The following is a 24,083-nucleotide window of genomic DNA, read 5'->3' on the forward strand; positions in this document are numbered from 1 at the left end:
ATGGAGAGTAAAAGAAAGGTAAAGAGAGTGGTGAGAGAGTGCAAAAGGAGAGCAGATGATAGAGTGGGAGAGGCACTGTCAAGAAATTTTAATGAAAATAAGAAAAAATTCTGGAGTGAGTTAAACAAGTTAAGAAAGCCTAGGGAAAGTATGGATTTGTCAGTTAAAAACAGAGTAGGGGAGTTAGTAGATGGGGAGATGGAGGTATTAGGTAGATGGCGAGAATATTTTGAGGAACTTTTAAATGTTAAGGAAGAAAGAGAGGCGGTAATTTCATGCACTGGTCAGGGAGGTATACCATCTTTTAGGAGTGAAGAGCAGAATGTAAGTGTGGGGGAGGTACATGAGGCATTACGTAGAATGAAAAGGGGTAAAGCAGCTAGAACTGATGGAATCATGACAGAAATGTTAAAAGCAGGGGGGGATATAGTGTTGGAGTGGTTGGTACTTTTGTTTAATAAATGTATGAAAGAGGGGAAGGTACCTAGGGATTGGCAGAGAGCATGTATAGTCCCTTTATATAAAGGGAAAGGGGACAAAAGAGACTGTAAAAATTATAGAGGAATAAGTTTACCGAGTATACCAGGAAAAGTATACGGTAGGGTTATAATTGAAAGAATTAGAGGTAAGACAGAATGTAGGATTGCGGATGAGCAAGGAGGTTTCAGAGTGGGTAGGAGATGTGTAGATGAAGTGTTTACATTCAAACATATATGTGAACAGTATTTAGATAAAGGTAGGGAAGATTTTATTGCATTTATCTGATTTAGAAAAGGCATATGATAGAGTGGATAGAGGAGCAATGTGGCAGATGTTGCAAGTATATGGAATAGGTGGTAAGTTATTAAATGCTGTAAAGAGTTTTTATGAGGATAGTGAGGCTCAGGTTAGGGTGTGTAGAAGAGAGGGAGACTACTTCCCGTTAAAATTAGGTCTTAGACAGGGATGTGTAATGTCACCATGGTTGTTTAATATATTTATAGATGGGGTTGTAAAGGAAGTAAATGCTAGGGTGTTCAGGAGAGGGGTGGGATTAAATTTTGGGGAATCAAATTCAAAATGGGAATTGACACAGTTGCTTTTTGCTGATGATACTGTGCTTATGGGAGATTCTAAAGAAAAATTGCAAAGATTAGTGGATGAGTTTGGGAATGTGTGTAAAGGTAGAAAGTTAAAAGTGAACATAGAAAAGAGTAAGGTAATGAGGGTATCAAATGATTTAGATAAAGAAAAATTGGATATCAAATTGGGGAGGAGTATGGAAGAAGTGAATGTTTTCAGATACTTGGGAGTTGACGTGTCGGCGGATGGATTTATGAAGGATGAGGTTAATCATAGAATTGATGAGGGAAAAAAGGCGAGTGGTGCGTTGAGGTATATGTGGAGTCAAAAAACGTTATCTATGGAGGCAAAGAAGGGAATGTATGAAAGTATAGTAGTACCAACACTCTTATATGTGTGTGAAGCTTGGGTGGTAAATGCAGTAGCGAGGAGACGGTTGGAGGCAGTGGAGATGTCCTGTTTAAGGGCAATGTGTGGTGTAAATATTATGCAGAAAATTCGGAGTGTGGAAATTAGGAAAAGGTGTGGAGTTAATAAAAGTATTAGTCAGAGGGCAGAAGAGGGGTTGTTGAGGTGGTTTGGTCATTTAGAGAGAATGGATCAAAGTAGAATGACATGGAAAGCATATAAGTCTATAGGGGAAGGAAGGAGGGGTAGGGGTCGTCCTCGAAAGGGTTGGAGAGAGGGGGTAAAGGAGGTTTTGTGGGCAAGGGGCTTGGACTTCCAGCAAGCGTGTGTGAGCGTGTTAGATAGGAGTGAATGGAGACGAATGGTATTTGGGACCTGACGATCTGTTGGAGTGTGAGCAGGGTAATATTTAGTGAAGGGATTCAGGGAAACCGGTTATTTTCATATAGTCGGACTTGAGTCCTGGAAATGGGAAGTACAATGCCTGCACTTTAAAGGAGGGGTTTGGGATATTGGCAGTTTGGAGGGATATGCTGTGTATCTTTATATGTGTATGCTTCTAAACTGTTGTATTCTGAGCACCTCTGCAAAAACAGTGATAATGTGTGAGTGTGGTGAAAGTGTTGAATGATGATGAAAGTATTTTTCTTTTTGGGGATTTTCTTTCTTTTTTGGGTCACCCTGCCTCGGTGGGAGACGGCCGACTTGTTGAAAAAAAAAAAAAATATATAATATATATATATATATATATATATATATATATATATATATAATATATATATATATATATATATACAGTGGACCCCCGCATAGCGACCTTAATCCGTGTAAGAGGGCTGGCTGTTATGCGAAATGTTCGGTATGCGAATGAATTTTCCCCATAAGAAATAATGGAAATCAAATTAATCCGTGCAAGACACCCAAAAGTATGAAAAAAAATTTTTTACCACATGAAATATACATTTTCCTACACACAAAGAGAAGGATACATGCACAATAGTAGAGTAGTACATGCACAATATATATTGTGCATGTACTACTCTACTAAATGAAGAATAAATGACACTTACCTTTATTGAAGATGCAGCAATGACTGATGAGACACTGTGTCCTGGGAGTGCCTTTTCCTTCTGAGTACTGTAGGTCCTGTTTGGTATTTTCTTCCAGAACAGGCCTTATCACACTGTGTATGTCACTACGATTCTTAAATCTCTCAAACCAACCTTTGCTGGCTCTAAATTCACCAATATGAGCACTAGTTCCAGGCATTTTCCCTGTTCACCTGGGTGTTAGTCGACTGGTGTGGGTTGCATCCTGGGAGACAAGATTAAGGACCCCAATGGAAATAAGTTAGACAGTCTTCGATGACGCACTGACTTTTTTGAGTTATCCTGGGTGGCAAATCCTCTGGGGTTAATTGTTTCTTGGTATTCTCAATAAGCCACACCAACAACGGTGCTACAGCAGCAGCAGCAGCTGACGGTGGTACAGCAGCAACAGACGATGCTACAGCAGCAGCAGACGATGCTACAGCAGCAACTGACGATGTTACAGCAGCAGCAGACGATGCTACAGCAGCAGCAGCAGCTGACGGTGGTACAGCAGCAACAGATGATGCTACAGCAGCAACAGACGATGCTACAGCAGCAACAGACGATGCTACAGCAGCAGCAGACGATGCTACAGCAGCAGCAGACGATGCTACAGCAGCAACTGATGATGTTACAGCAGCAGCAGACGATGCTACAGCAGCAGCAGCAGCTGACGGTGGTACAGCAGCAACAGACGATGCTACAGCAGCAACAGACGATGCTACAGCAGCAGCAGACGATGCTACAGCAGCAACTGACGATGTTACAGCAGCAGCAGACGATGCTACAGCAGCAGCAGCAGCTGACGGTGGTACAGCAGCAACAGACGATGCTACAGCAGCAACAGACGATGCTACAGCAGCAACAGACGATGCTACAGCAGCAGCAGACGATGCTACAGCAGCATCTGATGATGTTACAGCAGCAGCAGACGATGCTACAGCAGCAGCAGCAGCTGACGGTGGTACAGCAGCAACAGACGATGCTACAGCAGCAACAGACGATGCTACAGCAGCAGCAGACGATGCTACAGCAGCAACTGATGATGTTACAGCAGCAGCAGACGATGCTACAGCAGCAGCAGCAGCAGACGATGCTACAGCAGCAGCAGCAGCTGACGGTGGTACAGCAGCAACAGACGATGCTACAGCAGCAACAGACGATGCTACAGCAGCAGCAGACGATGCTACAGCAGCAGCAGACGATGCTACAGCAGCAGCAGACGATGCTACAGCAGCAGCAGACGATGGTACAGCAGCAGCAGACGGTACTACAGCAGCAGGAGCAGCTGACGGTGGTACAGCAGCAGCAGCTGACAGTGCAGCAGCAGCTGACAGTGCAGCAGCAGCTGACGGTGGTACAGCAGCAGCAGCAGCTGTACCACCAATAGTAGCGATGGTTGATTGGGGTTTATTATACAACCTGGCCAGCTCGGAGACACGCACTCCACTTTCATACTTATCAATGATCTTTTTCTTCATCTCCATAGTAATTCTCACCCTTATTGCTGTAGGGTTGGCACTAGAAGCTTTCTTGGGGCCCATGGTCACTTATTTTCCAGAAAAAAATCACCAAAAACACTGTAATAATACAAAATGTTCCGATTGTATGCTTGGATGTTACCGCGGAGGCTGGCTGGTAAACAATGCCACCCGCGGAACATGTGAGCGTGGCTCAGGCCGCACATTGGACGCGTCTCGGACGAAGGCCGCTGAGCGGGTTTTTGTCCACTATGCGGGGCAAAATTTTAGCGATCAAAGCGTCCGCTATGCGGATTGTCCGTTATGCAAGGCGTCCGTTATGCGGGGGTCCACTGTATATATATATATACAGTATATATATATTTCTTTCAACAAACCAGCTGTATCCCACCAAGGCAGGATGGCCCAAAAAGATAAATGAAAGTTTCTCTTTTTAAATTTAGTAATTTATACAAGGGAAGGGGTTACTAGCCCCCTGCCCCCGGCATTTTAGTTGCCTCTTACAACACACATGGCTTACGGAGGAACAATTCTGTTCCACTTCCCCATGGAGATAAGAGGAAATAAACAAGAACAAAAACTAGAAAGAAAATAGCAGAAAACCCAAAGGGGTGTATATATATATGCTTGTATATGTATGTGTAGTGTGACCTAAGTGTAAGTAGAAGTAGCAAGACGTACCTGAAATCTTGCATGTTTATGAGACAGACAAAAGACACCAGCAATCCTACCATCATGTAAAACAATTACAGGCTTTCGTTTTACACTCACTTGGCAGGACGGTAGTACCTCCCTGGGCGGTTGCTGTTTACTAACCTACTACCTAGACAGTAGGGCCCCACTTATACGGCGGGTTAGGTTCCAGGCTGTCGCCGGAAAGCAGACATCGCTGAAGGCAGAACGCCTTTTTTTCTATTTATAAATGCATATAATTGCCAGACAACACGTTTACACTAAATTATATTAAGTTAGTAATAGAACCAGACATTAAAAACACACAAAGTAAAATACATTCACAGTAAATTCATTACTTATCTTAAAGTATTTGTAATCTTAATGTAGGGAGAGAGGTGAGTAGTACTTACTTGTAGGAAGTCAGGTGCAGGTAGCCCAGGTGCAGGTAGCCCAGGTGTAGGTAGCACTGGCTCCCCGTCTCATACTTAATATACGATATTTAAAACATCCCAGAGAGGTAAAATACACATACAGTACACTCATTATTTACCTTAAAATATGTGTAGTCTTAATATAGGAAGAGAGGTGAGTAATATTTATTTGTAGGAAGTCAGTGTAGGTAGCCGGTAGGTGTAGCCCCGCCTGGGCTACACCTACCGTCTACCTACACTGTGGCCCAGAGCCATATTATGAACATCAACATGCCTTGTTCACTGAATTTAATCATTTCTAACAACTACCTTTAGATGCCATCATAAACGAAGGTAGAAGTAATAATAATTCATGCCGAAAATTGTAAACAAAAGCGGAGTGGGGGAGTGGATGGGCCAAATGCAGATTCATACACGTTTTCTCTGATGGCTGAGCAGAGAAAACGTAATGTTGTCCCTCCACCCGGCTACCACACAGGTCTACAAGTATTATTATCAGAGCATATAAAATATGCAATAAATGCCAGACAACAAGTTTACACTAACTAATACTAAGTTTGCAATAGAAATTGGCATTAAAAACACAATAAAAGGTAAGATACACACAGAGTACACTTATTACTTACCTTAAAATATTAATATTAATGTGTGAGAGGTGAGTGGCAGGGTGTTTATTGAATAAAATCAGAATGGCACACCATCATCCTCTAACTTGGCACTTAAAGCAAGAGGCTAACCTTAGATGCCATCGTCAATGAGAGCTAACTAGTTAACGAAAGAGTAAACGAGAGAGAGAACGAGATACAGAGTTGAGACAATGTAAGAACACAAACTGAACAGGTAGTGGACGATCACTTGGTCAGGCGAAATAAATGCGTATTAATATGTGTCTACTTTTAGTTCATTCACGTCCATTTGTAACAGTTTGTAAAACATTTATCTCAATATTTTTTTTATTATTATAATAATTACCTCACAATACAAATACTCTTACATTGTGTACAAGTTGTACAAGTTAGTTCAGAATAAACAAACAGCAACACACCATTTTTAGAGTGAATGAAGATAATATTATTATTATTATTATTATTATTATTAATATTATTATTATTAATAATAATAATAATATTAATAATAATAATATTAATATTATTAATATTATTAATGTTATTATTATTATTATTATTATTATTATTATTATTATTATTATTATTATTATTATTATAAAAAACACTAAACCCACAAGGGTCGTGAATTGCTATATATAGAGTAAAGGCATACGAAAAGAATATTTTTCTACAGTTATCCCCCAGTTTGACTAGAGAAAACGCAATTCTTCCGACACTACCTTCACAGCTGCTTGGTAAACAAATCTCATATTTACGTCAATTTTTATTCTGTGAGTGTATGTATCATGTTTATATGCTATGTAATGGGTTTCATATATAATTTTGAGGAAAATATCATAGATGGATTAATGAAAATGCCTATATTGATGTAAAATAAGACAGTGTGCCAAAGAGTGGTTATTATTACGTAGTATTGGCGTCATGAGTAGAGAGAGAGAGCGATTTTAATGTGTACCTGCACACCAGCACAGTGTGTAAGTATATTTAAGTACAGGTACACTTAAGTATAATTATCAGAGTACATATAAAATATGCAGTAACTTTAAAACACTTGAAATTTTGGAAAGTTTCCTGACATAATAGATGAGGTCACAGAAAATGTAAACAAACCGGGTGGGGGCACCGTATTTGAAAGACCGCTTGCCATATAGCAAATTTTGGTCATAATTTGACAACGCCGTATTAGCGGAACGCCGTAAAGCGGGGCCTTACTGTACATGTGTATATATATATATATATATATATATATATATATATATATATATATATATATATATATATATATATATATATATATATATATATATATATATATATATATATGTACATATATATATATATATATATATATATATATATATATATATATATATATATATATATATATATATATATATATATATATATATATATATATATGCAATAAGATCACAGTAAACAGGTGATTTCGGAATATGCAAAACAACCACTCTGAAAAAATAGAGAAATTCCAAGCGCTTTCGTGACTACTCACATTATCAAGGAACTATGAAAGTAAAGCATACAAGGAAGCTATATAAGGGGTCAGGCCAGCACCTCACTATCAGATCCCACAATGGTTAAACACCTGACGCGCGCCGACCCAACTTGCATAGGTCCTTTGCACAACTCACCCCACAAACTATTCTACCCATGAAAATTTAAAAATTATTTGTCCAGTGTATTATTAAATTCTTCCCAAATTCTATTAATTATAAATGGATCTAATTTATATAAACCAAAGGAAATATTCATATTATTGTCAAAACTGCTTTTTATGAAACAAGATTCAATTATATTCCTGTCGACCATGGACTTGCTTGATACTACTTTCTCAACTTTTTGAAAATCAATTGGATGGTTAAAATCTCTTACATGAATAAATAGAGCATTGGAATCTTGTCCAGTTCTAATGCTATATTTATGTTGTTTTAATCTTAGTTCGAGATTTTTACCAGTTTGACCATAATAAACTTTATCGCAAATTTTACAAGGAATCTTATAGACACATCCATCAGCATTTTGGGGGGAATTCTTTATCAAAAGTTTTTTTACTGTATCAAGATTTTTGAATACAACTTTAATATTAAAAGTCTTAAGAAGAGAAGGCATATCAACCAAGTTTTCATGGTAAGGGAGAACCAACATATTTTTAGTTGAATAAGGCTGGTTGTCCCTTTTTGGATTGTAAAAAGTTTTTACAAAGTAGAAGTGATGCAAGGAGGGAAGAGTATATGGAGAAAAAGAGAGAGGTTAAGTGAGTGGTGAAGCAATGTAAAAAGAGAGCAAATGAGAGAGTGGGTGAGATGTTATCAACAAATTTTGTTGAAAATAAGAAAAAGTTTTGGAGTGAGATTAACAAGTTAAGGAAGCCTAGAGAACAAATGGATTTGTCAGTTAAAAATAGGAGAGGAGAGTTATTAAATGGAGAGTTAGAGGTATTGGGAAGATGGAAGGAATATTTTGAGGAATTGTTAAATATTGATGAAGATAGGGAAGCTGTGATTTTGTGTATAGGGCAAGGAGGAATAACATCTTGTAGGAGTGAGGAAGAGCCAGTTGTGAGTGTGGGGGAAGTTTGTGAGGCAGTAGGTAAAATGAAAGGGGGTAAGGCAGCCGGGATTGATGGGATAAAGATAGAAATGTTAAAAGCAGGTGGGGATATAGTTTTGGAGTGGTTGGTGCAATTATTTAATAAATGTATGGAAGAGGGTAAGGTACCTAGGGATTGGCAGAGAGCATGCATAGTTCCTTTGTATAAAGGCAAAGGGGACAAAAGAGAGTGCAAAAATTATAAGGGGATAAGTCTGTTGAGTATACCTGGTAAAGTGTATGGTAGAGTTATTATTGAAAGAATTAAGAGTAAGACGGAGAATAGGATAGCAGATGAACAAGGAGGCTTTAGGAAGGGTATGGGGTGTGTGGACCAGGTGTTTACAGTGAAACATATAAGTGAACAGTATTTAGATAAGGCTAAAGAGGTCTTTGTGGCATTTATGGATTTGGAAAAGGCGTATGACAGGGTGGATAGGGGGGCAATGTGGCAGATGTTGCAGGTGTATGGTGTAGGAGGTAGGTTACTGAAAGCAGTGAAGAGTTTTTACGAGGATAGTGAGGCTCAAATTAGAGTATGTAGGAAAGAGGGAAATTATTTCCCAGTAAAAGTAGGCCTTAGACAAGGATGTGTGATGTCACCGTGGTTGTTTAATATATTTATAGATGGGGTTGTAAGAGAAGTAAATGCGAGGGTCCTGGCAAGAGGCGTGGAGTTAAAAGATAAAGAATCACACATAAAATGGGAGTTGTCACAGTTGCTCTTTGCTGATGACACTGTGCTCTTGGGAGATTCTGAAGAGAAGTTGCAGAGATTGGTGGATGAATTTGGTAGGGTGTGCAAAAAAAGAAAATTAAAAGTGAATACAGGAAAGAGTAAGGTTATGAGGATAACAAAAAGATTAGGTGATGAAAGATTGGATATCAGATTGGAGGGAGAGAGTATGGAGGAGGTGAATGTATTCAGATATTTGGGAGTGGACGTGTCAGCGGATGGGTCTATGAAAGATGAGGTGAATCATAGAATTGATGAGGGGAAAAGGGTGAGTGGTGCACTTAGGAGTCTGTGGAGACAAAGAGCTTTGTCCTTGGAGGCAAAGAGGGAATGTATGAGAGTATAGTTTTACCAACGCTCTTATACTGGTGTGAAGCATGGGTGATGAATGTTGCAGCGAGGAGAAGGCTGGAGGCAGTGGAGATGTCATGTCTGAGGGCAATGTGTGGTGTGAATATAATGCAGAGAATTCGTAGTTTGGAAGTTAGGAGGAGGTGCGGGATTACCAAAACTGTTGCCCAGAGGGCTGAGGAAGGGTTGTTGAGGTGGTTCGGACATGTAGAGAGAATGGAGTGAAACAGAGTGACTTCAAGAGTGAATCAGTCTGTAGTGGAAGGAAGGCGGGGTAGGGGTCGGCCTAGGAAAGGTTGGAGGGAGGGGGTAAAGGAGGTTTTGTGTGCGAGGGGCTTGGACTTCCAGCAGGCATGCATGAGCGTGTTTGATAGGAGTGAATGGAGACAAATGGTTTTTAATACTTGACGTGCTGTTGGAGTGTGAGCAAAGTAACATTTATGAAGGGGTTCAGGGAAACCGGCAGGCCGAACTTGAGTCCTGGAGATGGGAAGTACAGTGCCTGCACTCTGAAGGAGGGGTGTTAATGTTGCAGTTTAAAAACTGTAGTGTAAAGCACCCTTCTGGCAAGACAGTGATTGAGTGAATGATGGTGAAAGTTTTTCTTTTTCGGGCCACCCTGCCTTGGTGGTAATCGGCCAGTGTGATAAAAAAAATAAAATAAATGTATACATATACATACATACATACATACATACATACAGTGATACCTCAGGATACGAACAGCTCAAAACTCGAACAGTTAGGTAAGTGCATTTATGTAAGTGCTTTTGTAAGTGTATTTTTGGTGGTCTGGAACGGATTAATCTAATTTCCATTATTCCCTATGGGAACAAATTCATTTGGTATTGGCACTCGAGTAGCCTTCTGGAACAAAATAAGTTCGTATCTCAAAGTACCAGTGTGTGTGTGTGTGTGTGTGTGTGTGTGTGTGTGTGTGTGTGTGTGTGTGTGTGTGTGTGTGTGTACGCACTCACCTAATTGTGGTTGCAGGGGTTGAGACTCAGCTCCTGGCCCCTCGTCTTCACTGACCGCTACTGGGTCCTCCTCCTCCCTGCTCCATGAGCTTTATCATACCTCATCTTAAAACTATGTATGGTTCCTGCCTCCACTACATCACTTGCCAGACTGTTCCACGTGTGTGTGTGTGAGAGAGAGAGGGGGAGAGAGAGAAAGAGAGAGAGAGATTCTTTCCCCCCTCCTTCAAAAGGGGTGCCTTGAGGGTAGCAAAAGGCTATTCATCAAAGGAATTTGAATTACACTTCCATTTCTAGGATCAGACTTTATTTCTTCCCATCCCTAAACATTATATAGACTTATGTTGCTAATCTTTGTTTTGTTGTCTTGTTTTAGCATCATCTACACACATGTTCATGTTATACAGATTATCCAACTTACAAGGTGATATAAAAAAGACCTGGAAAACCCTGTCAGAAATTCTAGGAACAAAAAAGATATCACGAAATAGTGAAATTGAATTAACAAAACCAGATGAACCCCAACTCCCACCAACTGAAACAGCAAACAGACTCAACTATAGGAAAAAACCTTGCCAATAAAATCCCAAGCTCAGATACTCCACCCAATGACTACCTCACTGGCAACTACCCGAATACACTGTTCCTAGCTCCGACTAACCCTACTGAAGTCTCCTTTATTATCAACACACTAAAAAACAAGACACGAGATTTAAATACCTTACCACCCTTTATATACAAGAAGGCATCACAAGTACTATCACCAATCACTGCAACACTCTTTATCAAATCCATAGAATCCTCTACCTTCCCTACAGTTCTCAAAATAGCAAGGGTCACCCCGATTCATAAAGGAGGAGACCAAACAGACTTGAATAACTATAGGCCAATATCCAACTTACACCCTCTCTCTAAAATCTTCGAAAAATTAATTCATAAGCGAATCTATTCCTACCTCATCTCCCACAACATACTCAACCCCTGTCAATTTGGGTTCAGGCCTAATAAAAATACTAATGATGCTATTATACACATGCTAGAACACATATACACTGCAATAGAGAAAAAAGAAGTCCCACTGGGGATCTTCATTGACTTATGTGAAGCTTTTGATACAGTTGACCATGGCTTGCTCCATATAAAATTGTCGCACTATGGTATAAGAGGGCACTCCCTCAACTACCTAAAGTCTTACCTCAGCAACAGAAGCCAATATGTGTACACAAACGGGGCAAACTCTTCCGCACAGTCAATTACAGTTGGTGTCCCACAGGGAAGTGTCCTAGGCCCTTTTCCCTTTCTCATATACATAAATGACCTACCAAATGCATCGCAACTACTCAAACCCACACTATTTGCAGATGACACTTCATACGTCTTCTCTCACCCGAGCCCAGTCACGCTAGTTAATATTGTAAATACCGAATTACAGAAAATATCTACCTGGATGAGTACTAACAAACTTACTCTAAACATTGACAAAACCTACTTCATTCAGTTTGGTAAGAGCGCTACAGACGTCCCTCTTAACGTAATGATAAATGGATCACCTATCACAAAATTCACAGAGGGAAAATTTTTAGGAATCTACCTTGATAATAGACTCAGATTTCAAACACATATACAACAAATTTCCAAAAAAATTCCAAGACTGTAGGCATACTATCGAAGATATGGTACTATGTTCCACAGTCAGCCCTCCTGGCCCTATATTACTCACTTATTTACCCCTATCTCAGCTATGGAATTTGTGCATGGGGCTCAACAACAATAAACCATCTCAGACCATTAATTACCCAACAAAAGGCTGCAGTCAGAATGATAACAAATTCCCACTACAGGCAGCACACTCCACCAATATTCAAAACTCTAAACCTACTCACCATACAAAACATCCAAACTTATTACTGTACCTACTACATACATAGAACACTTAACTCTGATATAAACCCTCCCCTCAAACGTCTCCTTACCAACCTCAACAGAACACATGACCATAACACAAGGTTCCTCGTGTCCATCTCACGCTATGCAAAAACTCAATGCACATAAAAGGCCCTAAAATCTGGAATTCATTACCTGTGAATATAAAAGGAACACTGTCTGTTTATAAATTCAAGTCTCTTCTCAAAAATCACTTACTCACCCACAAGTAAATAAATACTGAATAATTGTATCTCATAAATTGTATCTCATAAATGTCTAACCTGTGACCCAATCAAACTTTATTTTTTAATTACATTACCTAACGGAATACTCCATTCTACTGAATGCTCAGCAACACAGTAAATGACCATATGACCTGTCTTTGTAATACTCATTTGTGCTAAATTGTTATCTGTTTACAATAATGTTTTTACCACTGAATATATCATTGCTTAGTTAATCTTAAGTTAATTTTAAGCCTGCCCATAATGCTCTGCATACAAGGGGCTTTGGCATGTTGCACTGTAATAACTGTATTCCTTTGTACTTCACTGTATCATGTTCAAATTAATAAATAAATAAATAAAATAAATTCTTAATTCATTCTGGCAACATATTGATTAGCAACATTAATGGAGCAAATAGTGATCCTTGTGACACCATTGTAGTGGTTTTATCACACAAGGGTATGTTACCTCATAACATTGTTCACATTATCCTTTCAAAAGGAAAAAATTTTCTACTGTAATAGTTTGGCTTATGCTTCTTATGTTTGGCAATTTCCAGATTAGTCTTTAATGAGGAACTCTTTCAAATGCTTTAAAATCTAAATAAATGCAATCTGTCCATCTGTCTTGTTATTGAATGTACAGAAATATGCTGATCAAACATCAGACTGTTTACTAGTGAATATTTCTTTGCATTCCAAGTGTTTTATCCACTTTTCATTAATGGCTGTTTTCAGTTATGTCAAATCACCTGTTAGCAAGAGAGTTGTGTGGCTAAGGTGACTCTCCCTGTTGCCATTTTAAATATTCACACAATGTCTGCCATTTTCCATTTGTCTGCCAATTTTCCATCTTGTGATTAAGACAAAAGATTTTGCAGAGAGGATAACTTAATTTGTTTGCGTGTTCATTCAGTCCCCATGGCACTGCCTTGTCTTATTATGTTGTCTCTTTTGTCAGTGTCCAGTTGGAGTATCTTAACTTCATTTTGATTATTTCAGTTTTATCCATTTCATTTGGTTGTTTGGAGTTAAGTCCACAACATCCAAGGTGTTCTCTTCTGTAAACAGTCTTTAATTTTATATTTAATATTTCAGTATTTCCTCTCCTGACTACATGATTTTGTCTTTGTCCTGGCGAGTGATGGCGGTCTCCTGCCTGTTGTGTGGTTTCTGTTTTCACACCACTGACTGCTCTCGCAAGGTTATAAAGCAGCATCAGCTTTATTTTTCAGTAACTTATATGGGTCATACCTCACATCTTCATCCCTGGCTGTCTTGCCAGTCTCATGCTCCAGGCTAGGTGCACTCATCTGGTGGCTGCAAGTAAACTCTATTGCTTTCCGTATTCCTTCCTTGGCATTTTACTGTCCTGACTTTACCTGTTAGGTCACCTTCCTGGCAGCATAAGGTGCATCTCTAGGCCTTCAGTTATTCAGCATTAAATATCTTTCATCATGCCAGCTTGGGGTGCCTTCCACTTCACACTCTTACTTACAAACTTCCCTTCCATATCTGGACTTTATGGATCTTCCACTATGTCTTCATTCACTAGCAGTCTTTGTTTAGTGTCACAGCTACTGGCCACCATGCATTCGTCCTGGTGGGTATATGCTCTTCTGTTATCCTGCCTCATTGATTTAATGATTTTTCTCTTGCTTGCCTTGACTGCACATTCTTAGCACCACAGTAGTAACTAATATGCTTTATATGAAATAGTACTTATTTCCATTGATCTTCACTTTTCCTAGCCCCTATATGCATCTGGTGGTATGTAGTCATATATGTATGGTGGCAGAGCTCACTCACTGCCTCCCTGTTGAGGGCCCATCTCTCCTCCTGGACTTCTCAGAGGCAGGCAATGTTTGCACCTTCTGAAGGGTACCCATTGCTAATGAGTGCCAAATTCAGTCATTGAGGACCTTGCCTTCTGTTTTATGATGCAGTACTGCTTTTTGACCACTAGACACCCTTGTAATGGCACCTTTGGCTTGTCTCTCCTGTGATCACTGCACCCAAACATCCTTGCTTCTCAAGGTAGATATGTTCGGTGTTCCCTTTCCAGATGCCAGGATGATGTTCTACTCTTCACCTGGACTGGCTGTGGTTGGTGTTGAAGACAGGCTATTACTCTGAGCACCCTTCCCTGCTCCAACAATTGTGAGTGTGTTGCTTGTTATACATACAGTAGACCCCAGTTGAAAACCAAGATAGGGGCCAGAAAAATGGTTCACTAGGAGAAAATTCCTTCAGGCTAATCTCATTTTCTCATAGACAAATATGTTATAACCAGAGGTGAGGACCTCAGCAACAATATTCCATGTATGTACTCATTTAATTTTTGTTAAAGGAAATTCCAAAATATGAACTCACCAGAGATGTTTTCATTATTGAGGTGTGTTGATGTTCAGTGAAGCATGCAGTAGTGTCAATGAGTGGGAGAAGGAAGTAAAGGGAAGGAGTTACATAAGGGGAAAGAAGTAAGAGAATTAGGTAAGATTTATTTGAGAAAGAGTATTGTAACAGCAAAGTACAGGGAGAGTGTGTTTTTCAGTGTTTTTTTATAGCTCTTGGGATGTCGAAGTTGTAGACAAAGAGAGGCTTTAGCTGGAAATTCACTGCTTCATTGCTTCTTAGAAGATGAGTTAATCAGTCCATTTCTAGTATGAATCCTAGAATCTTCCTATTCATCATATGGAGTATGGAGGAGGTTAATGTATTCAGATATTTGGGAGTGGACGTGTCAGCAGATCGGTCTATGAAAGATGAGGTGAATCACAGAATTGACGAGGGGAAAACTAAGTGGTGCACTGAGGAGTCTGTGGAGACAAAGAACTTTGTCCATGAAAGCAAAGAGGAGAATGTATGAGAGTATAGTTATACCAATGCTCTTGTATGGGTGTGAGACATGGGTGGTGAATGTTGCAACAAGGCGGAGGCTGGAGGCAGTGGAGATGTCATGTCTGATGGCAATGTGTGGTGTGAATATAATGCAGAGAATCCATAGTTTGGAGATTAGGAGGAGGTGCAGGATTACCAAAACTATTATCTGGATGGCTGAGGAGGGGTTATTGAGATGGTTTAGACATGTAGAAAGGGTGGAATGAAATAGAATGACTTCAAGAGTGTATAAATCTGTAAGGGAGGGAAGGTAGGATAGGGATCAGCCTAGGAAAAGTTGGAGGGAGGGGGTAAAGGAGGTTTTGTGTGTGAGGGGCTTGGACTTCTAGTAAGTGTGCATGACTGTGTTAGATAGGGGCAAATGGAGACAAATAGTTTTTAGGACTTGACGTGCTGTTGGAGTGTAAGCAAGGTAACATTGACGAGGGATTCAGGGAAACCGGCAGGCTGGACCTGATTCCTGGAGATGGGAAGTACAGTGCTGGCACTCTGAAGGGGGGGAGGGGGTGTTAATGTTGCAGTTTTATAACTGTAGTGTAAGCATGCCTCAGGCAAGACAGTGATGGAGTGAATGATGATGATGAAAGTTTTTCTTTTTCGGGCCACCCTGCCTTGGTAGGAAACGACCGATGTGTTAATAAAAATTAAATAAAATAAATAAACTCCCAGCACAGACCAATTTCCTCAGTATTGAAAACTTGCTGAGTCATGTAGTCACTGCAATGTCACCGTTATTAACCCCTTCCCCCTACCCCCTCAAAAAAGTGTATAATGTAGATTTAACTGGGGCATGGTATTTTACAACATCACTTGCTTTTATACTGGCCTTAACATTCCAAAAAAATGTCCACTTGTGTGTCTAGAGTAATGCTCCTCTTGATGTTCACAGCCCTACAATCCTTACCAGAGGATGATTTGTTGGGCTTCATGTTGGCTGAGGTAAAGCACACAAGAGTGGTGCATGGAACATTGTAAGGCTGGGACAAGCTATGCTGTGAAGCATTGTCACACTAGCAAGCAGGCTGCATGCCAAGTGTTTCTGTTTGTTGGTGACATTTATCTAGCATGAAGTCATCGAGTAGAAAGTCTACATTGTACAGGGGCATTCTAAAGGATTTTTGGTCATTATTTAGAATATTGTCCTGCAATGCTGTGTTTTATGGGGCTTGATTGTGTCTTGATAGCTTACTGTTAGTTATCAGGGAGTGGTTTCAAGTTGATGAATATAATACATGTAACACCTAAGTATCTTTGAAGCTTGAGGGACTGACTACCCCCTACCTAGGCTGTAGAAGTGATCATTTCAAAACTTCTACAACTGCTCATTTGTGCTACAGCTCTACAGTGTTATGCTCACATTTATTCAAGTGAAGAAGTCTGTTGCACTGGTGAAATGTTTCTTCAGTAATGATACCTGAGTGTCGCACATAAGAACATAAGAAAGAAAGAACACTGCAACAGGCCTGCTGACCCATGCGGAGTAGGTCCATGTCCCTCCCCCCCCCGGATTAGCCCAATGACCCACCCAGTCTGGTCACCTCCACTCAAGGATGGAGCACTGCACCAGACCCAGCAGCACAAGCTACTCAGGTCCAACTCACACCCACCCACACCCATTCATGTATTTATCTAACCTATTTTTAAAACTACACAACATTTTAGCCTGAATAACTGTACTCGGGAGTTTGTTTCGCTCATCCACAACTCTATTACCAAACCAGTGCTTTCCTATGTCCTTCCTGAATCTGAATTTTTCCAACTTGAAACCATTGCTGCGAGTCCTGTCTTGGCTTGAAATTTTCAGCATGCTGTTTACATCCCCTTTATTTATTCCTGTTTTCCATTTATACACCTCGATCATATCCCCCCCTAATTCTACGCCTTTCGAGAGAGTGCAGATTCAGGGCCCTCAGTCTATCCTCATAGGGAAGATTTCTGATACATGGGATCATCTTTGTCATCCTCCTCTGTACGTTTTCCAGAGCATTTGTATCCATTCTGTAATACGGTGACCAGAACTGAGCAGCATAGTCTAAATGAGACCTAGCCAAGGATATATAGAGTTGAAAAACAACCTGAGGACTTCTATTATTTATACTTCTAGATATGAAGCCAAGAATTCTGTTAGCTTTATTGCAAACACTAATGCACTGTTGTCTTGGTTTTAGATTACTGCTAACCAGAACTAAATCCTTTTTGCAATCAGTAGTATTAAGATCTACATTATTTAGTTTATATGTGGCATGGTTATTTAACTGTCCAACATTTAGAACTTTGCATTTGTCAATATTAAACTGGATCTGCCGCTTCTCCGACCATTGCATCAGTCTATTCAAATCATCCTGGAGTGCTGTAGTGTCCTCATTAGAATGAATTGGACGGCCTATTTTGGTGTCATCAGCAAATTTGCTTATGTCGCTATTTATTCCCTCATCTATGTCGTTTATGTAAATTGTGAACAACGGGCCCAACACTGACCCCTGAGGAACACCATTTGTGACGTGCCCCCATTCTGATTTCTCCCCATTTATGCAAACTCTCTGCTGTCTATTTGTCAGCCATGCCTCTACCCAGGAAAAAATTTCTCCTCCTATTCCATGTGCCTTAAGTTTCCACAATAGCCTCTGGTGTGGAACTCGATTGAAAGCCTTACTGAAGTTTATATACACAATATCATATTCATTACCATGATCTACCTCCTCAAACACCTTAGTGAAAAAAGTTAGTAAATTCATAAGACAGGAGCACCCCTTTGTAAAACCGTGTTGAGATTCATTAATCAATCTGTGCCTATCAAGATGGCTACGAATTGCTTCGGCAATTATTGATTCCATAAATTTTCCCACTATGGAAGTAAGGCCTATTGGTCTATAGTTCGAAGCCAAGGACCTGTCACCTGCCTTTTAAATAGGTATTACATTTGCCATTTTCCACTTATCAGTCACTATGCCAGTTTGTAGTGATGTGTTAAAAAGATTAGCCAAAGGTATGCTAAGTTCCTCTTTACATTCCTTTAACACCCTTGCAAACAGTTCATCAGGGCCTGGGGATTTGTTAGGTTTTAGTTTCTCTATTTGTCTGAGGACCATGTCACTAGTTACCACAATCGTACATAGTTTATTATCATCCTGTTCTACGTAATCTATTATTTTAGGAATATCGCTAGTATTTTCCTGGGTGAAAACTGAGAGGACGTAGGTATTGAGAATTTCACACATGTCCTTATCACTGTCAGTGATCTGACCAGAGTTACTCTTAAGTGGGCCAATCTTGTCCCTAATCTTACTTCTGTATACCTGAAAGAACCCTTTTGGGTTAGTCTTTGAATCCCTTGTGACCTTAGCCTCATAATCCCTTTTTGCTTTTCCTATTCCTTTCTTTAATTCTCTCTTTAATTGAATATATTGATTTCTTAACTGCCCATTCCCTCTTTTGAAATGCCTATACAGTGGACCCCCGCTTAACGATCACCTCCAAATGCGACCAATTATGTAGTGTATTTATGTAAGTGCGTTTGTACGTGTATGTTTGGGGGTCTGAAATGGACTAATCTACTTCACAATATTCCTTATGGGAAAAAATTCGGTCAGTACTGGCACCTGAACATACTACTGGAATGAAAAAAGTTCGTTAACCGGGGGTCCACTGTATATGCCTCTCTTTTGGCCAATGAGATGTTTTAATCTACTGTTCATCCATTTGGGATCATTTTTGTTAGAGCTAATTTCCCTACTCAGAACGAAAGTTGTCTGGGCAGCTAGAACTATGCTCTGAAAAACATCATATTGGCAACCAAGATCACCTACCTGACCCATAGTCAGGACATCCCAATTTAGCCCACCCAGGTAATTTTTCAGTCCCATGAAGTCGGCCAAGCGAAAATCTGAGACAGAGATTTGATTGCAGTTATCTGGGTAATTCCATGATATATTGAAACTAAGTGATTTGTGATCACTTTCCCCAAGCTCATCATTAACCTCAAGATTATTAATTAGTGAATCTTTGTTGGCAAGAACCAAGTCAAGCAGATTGTTTCCTCTAGTTGGTTCTGTCACAACCTGTTCTAAAAAGCAATCCTGAACCATATCAAGAAAGTCACTAGACTCAAGATTTCCTGTCATATTGTTCCAATCAATTTGTCTAAAATCAATTTGTTAAAATCTCCCATTATCACAACATTTTCATATCTAGATGCCTTATGAATTTCGTCCAATAACAGCTTACTGTCTTCCCTATCAAGGTTTGGGGGCCTATAAATCACGCCCAAAATTAATTTGTCACGTCCCTCGAGAAACTGTAGCCAAACAGATTCTGTGTTCGATGTTTCTAATCTTATATCATGTCTAAGATAACAATTTAAATTTTCTCTGACATACATTGCCACACCACCACCCTTCCTGTTGACCCTATCAGTGTGGAATAGTTTATAACCCTGTATGTTGCATTCAGAAGGCATTTCTCTATCTTTCAGGTTGAACCAGGTCTCTGTTATACCAATAATATCTATATTACCTACACTTGCAAGTAATCTTAGCTCCTACTATTTGTATAGTAAACCTTAAGGGAGCTAGTCACTCGTTGCCCTCTACTATCTCTCTTTGTTGGTTGATCAGTTGATTTGCCATTACTAGCAACTTTATTTTGAATATTGTTTTTTAAACATATCCCTGATGTATCCCGGTAATAACTGCTGTTTTTAACCCTAATGCTGCAGCCTGATTGTTTCCCACAAACACCCATACCTCTATAATCTATCAGTTTAAATTCCTAGACAAGTCATCAATTACCCTCTCAATTGAATTGGCTAATGCAACCACTCCATCCCCAGAGAGATGAACCCCATCCCTTGCATACATATCACGTTTGCCAAAGAATAGGTCCCAGTTGTCAATGAATGGGATTGCAAGTTCCTTGCAGTACCTGTCTAGCCAGCAATTTGTACCAATTGCCCTAGACATCCATTCATTGCCCAGTCCCTTTCTAGGCAAGATGCTACTTATGACTGGGATCCCTCCCTTAGACCTAACTACTTCTATGGCTAACCTGTACTTATCCAGCAGCTCCTCTCTCCTGCCCTTCCCAATGTCATTACCCCCTGCACTAAGACAGATAATGGGCTTGTTCCCATTACCTGCCACTACCTCCAACCTGCTGACTATGTCACCAACACCAGCTCCAGGAAGGCACATTCTGTCTGACCTTTCTGTCTGTTACAAAATGCACGGTCCATATATCTTACCTGAGAATCGCCTATTATTAAAATATTCTTACCTTGATTAGCAGGGGAATCAGTGGTACCTTCAACCTCACTAACCACTGAAGTACACTCGTCTTGGAGAACAGAGAATCAATTTCCTACCTTCACATCTTCTCTATTAACTCTCCTCATTTTCCTTCTTCCTGAACTGTGAACCACTTGCCACTTAAAGCGGCTGCCACTATCACTGCTGGTGACCATTCCTTCCTTACCAGCTAAATCCTTCTTACACTCGCTCCTAAACTCATCTATGCGAAGCTTCAGCCTCCTATTTTCCTCCTGAAGAAGTAGAATCTCCTTCTTCAACACTTGAACCTGAGATTCTAAAACACTACAACAAGCCATGGTGCTTGGTAACAGCCCACACTAACTCCCAAGAGCTTAGGCAGGTATGACCGCAGGTGACCACTGACCTCAGCGTACTGACCACTGACCTCAGCGTGTCTTATTCATCTGACAGGGGTTTCATATACTTCACACAGCATAGGAATAAACACTTAGGTCCTCAGTCAGGGGTGTTTGCTCTCCCCTGGGTGTTAAAAGCTGACACAAGTCCTTAAATACAAATAACAAAGCTTCATTCCATGATGGCATTTCAGTAAACCTTAATATCTTACATCCATTGCCTCTCCCAGGTTAATATTCAGGATTACTGGATTTGTGCTTGGTCTGGAATGTGATTTACAGCCAGATTTATTTCTAGGGGCACTCTCATAGATGGGTCAAACCTATATGCTTTCAACTTCTATTTGTGATTACACTTCGTCCAGTTTCCTTTATCCACTTTTTTTTTTTTTTTTGGTGCTGCGTGTGTATGCAGTGGCAAGAGCATCAGGTCTTGCAGAATGCCTTCCTTTAGTTTACAATATCCCAATGCTAGTTTTGTCTTTTACCAAGTAAAGAGATACTCATTTGCAACATTTCTGACACCTAAGATGTTGACGGATTCATCCCTAACACTTCTCAAATTCCTGTACATTACCAGGGTTATATCCACTTTGGATGTTTCTAAGGGATGGGGTATGCAGGATTGTTTACCTCCTTCCCCCATCTGTCTTTTTTCCAGGTGCCATGGGCTCTCAAAATTGTAATAACAGGATTGCACTCAAACCATAGTAGAGGTGGGGTCAGAACTCATGGCAAGCAAGCCATAAAATTCCAAACCAGTGTATGAGCCACTGAGCCAGCTGATTACAATAAGAGTCATCCAACTATGTGTATTTATACACCATAGGGAGCTTAGCATGGACCCCACTGTAACCACAAATGCAAATTTTTACAAAGAGTTCAGCAGCTACTCTTTGTGGGCTCAGTATTATTCATAATCAAATATTGTGTTTAGGAGGCTTGCTTTTGTTCCCGGCTGAAAGCATGTATAGTATTTAACATTTGTTCATTGTGAGATCATCAAGATGTTTCTTCTTTGTCTTATTTTTTTCTATGGCTTTCCTGATTTAACTTACAGAATAGTTTTGAACCTTAGTAAAGCTAGCAGTTTTAATCATTGTCAATGAGCTTACATCTATAGACCCTTGTAAAGTACAGTGGAACCTCGGTACTCAAACAGCACCCTACTCAAACAAAACTTGGCACCCTACCAAACAAACAAGACCTGTCAGAACTTCACTGTGAACTATTTTGTGTTTCTTCACATTTTTTGGTGTTTTTTATGTTATTTGTATAAGTCACCATGGGGCCTAAGAAGATTAGTGATAACAGCCAACCAGAAAGAAAATTGATTGGGAAAACTCCATTCAATACTCAAACAGATCGGCACTCGAACAGCCTTCTGGAATGAATTAAGTTTGAGTACTGAGGTATCACTGTACTTAACCCGTAAACGGTCCAAACGTATATATACATTTTGAAAAATAAAAAAATCTTTTTTTTTATTGAAAAAAAAGAGCACATTTTTCTAAGTGTTATAGAATAAAAAAAAAAATTTAGGGTCAGTACTTACCGAGATATGAGGCCGCAAAGTTGGCACTTGGAGATCACCTGGCGGCAACATAGAGCGCTGCTGCTTGCAGAAGTGTTGCCGATATATTTTTTTTTCCAGTTTTCATATTATTTTATAGAATTTTTATGTTCTGATAATTACAATTTATAGTTCTTCTTGTCATTTCATAACTAATCTTTGTTCTGACACTAGTATTAGGTACTGAAATTGTACTCACATTGTTACAAACACACTGACAGGTGGACATTTACACCTGCCTTGGCCATTTACTATTGTCTTTGAATATATACAAAATATTTATATGTCCCAGCAATGTTTTGGATATGTGGAAGTATATAATAACACTGAGGAGGAGAAGGAGGAGGAGGAGGAGGAGAAGTAGGAGAAGGAGTAGAAGGAGGAGGAGGAGGAGAAGGAGGAGGAGGAGGAGGAGGAGGAAGAGGAGGAGGAGGAGGAGGAGGAGGAGGAGGAGGAGGAGGAGAAGAAGAAGAAGAAGAAGAAGAAGGAGGAGGAGGAGGAGGAGGAGAAGAAGAAGGAGGAGGAGGAGAAGAAGGAGGAGGAGAAAAAGGAGAAGAAGAAGAAGAAGAAGAAGAAGAAGAAGAAGAAGAAGAAGAAGAAGAAGAAGAAGAAGAAGAAGAAAATATGTAATAATAATAACATAATAAGTTCCCTTGAAGCACAAAAAACAAAGTCCACCCCTGACAGTGACGTGATAAGATGAGATAACATTTGATAAGAGCTGATGTTTGATGAGCATACACTAGGGTGCAGTGATAAGACTTGATAAGAAAAGATTAGGGCCTGCTTTGTTTTTGCTGGTACACAAACATGTCTGTCTATTTGTCTGTCTGTCAAGCTCCCTGTCTATCTGTCTATCCGTCTAGCTCTCTGTTACAAAAAACGCGATTCTAAAAGTTTGTGTGTATGTGTGTAAGTGCTCTTAGTAGTTCGCTATGTCTCAAGACTCGACTAGACTTAAACACGTGACTGACAAAGTCCTCAAATAAACTAAGTTCTTGACCAACTGGCAATCAGAACAGTCTGCTTGAACAATAAAAAGAATGCTAAGCCCAATAGCAATATAACAAGCAACTGCAACACAGAATCAGGAACAAGGAGATAATATAAAGACAGCTAGTAGGGACCATCAGCAGATCCTCCACAAAAGTCACAAAGCTCCCATACTACTGAATCTAAGTTCAGCATAAGAAAATACCCGACTGTGACAATACACAGATACCAGTACAAATTAGGTCAGAAGCTACAGCTCAGGACCTGAGTTGCTCAGAGTGTCTACGCGACACACAACCTCAGTACAACGTCGAAAATCACTAGGTCTATACAATGTTCTGTGAACAGAGT

At 39.9% G+C, this 24,083-nt stretch overlaps 1 protein-coding gene across 2 annotated transcripts in view; it reads left to right on the forward strand.

Moving 5' to 3' along the window:
* Positions 1-24,083, forward strand: part of Tbc1d15-17 (TBC1 domain family member 15/17) — a 408,033-nt gene that overhangs the window by 348,154 nt on the left and 35,796 nt on the right. Inside the window, exon 14 of one of the 2 annotated variants that reach the window (XM_070093436.1) lies at positions 14,669-14,695. The exons of the other annotated variant lie outside the window; for it this stretch is intronic. Within the exon in view, the coding sequence (XP_069949537.1) occupies positions 14,669-14,680 (12 nt within the window). The 3' untranslated portion in view covers positions 14,681-14,695. Of the gene's footprint in view, positions 1-14,668; positions 14,696-24,083 lie in introns of those variants that run through there. 2 annotated transcript variants of the gene reach the window in all.

The sequence above is a fragment of the Cherax quadricarinatus genome, chromosome 42 (genome assembly GCF_038502225.1).
Source record: "Cherax quadricarinatus isolate ZL_2023a chromosome 42, ASM3850222v1, whole genome shotgun sequence".
Taxonomy (NCBI): Eukaryota; Metazoa; Arthropoda; class Malacostraca; order Decapoda; family Parastacidae; genus Cherax; species Cherax quadricarinatus.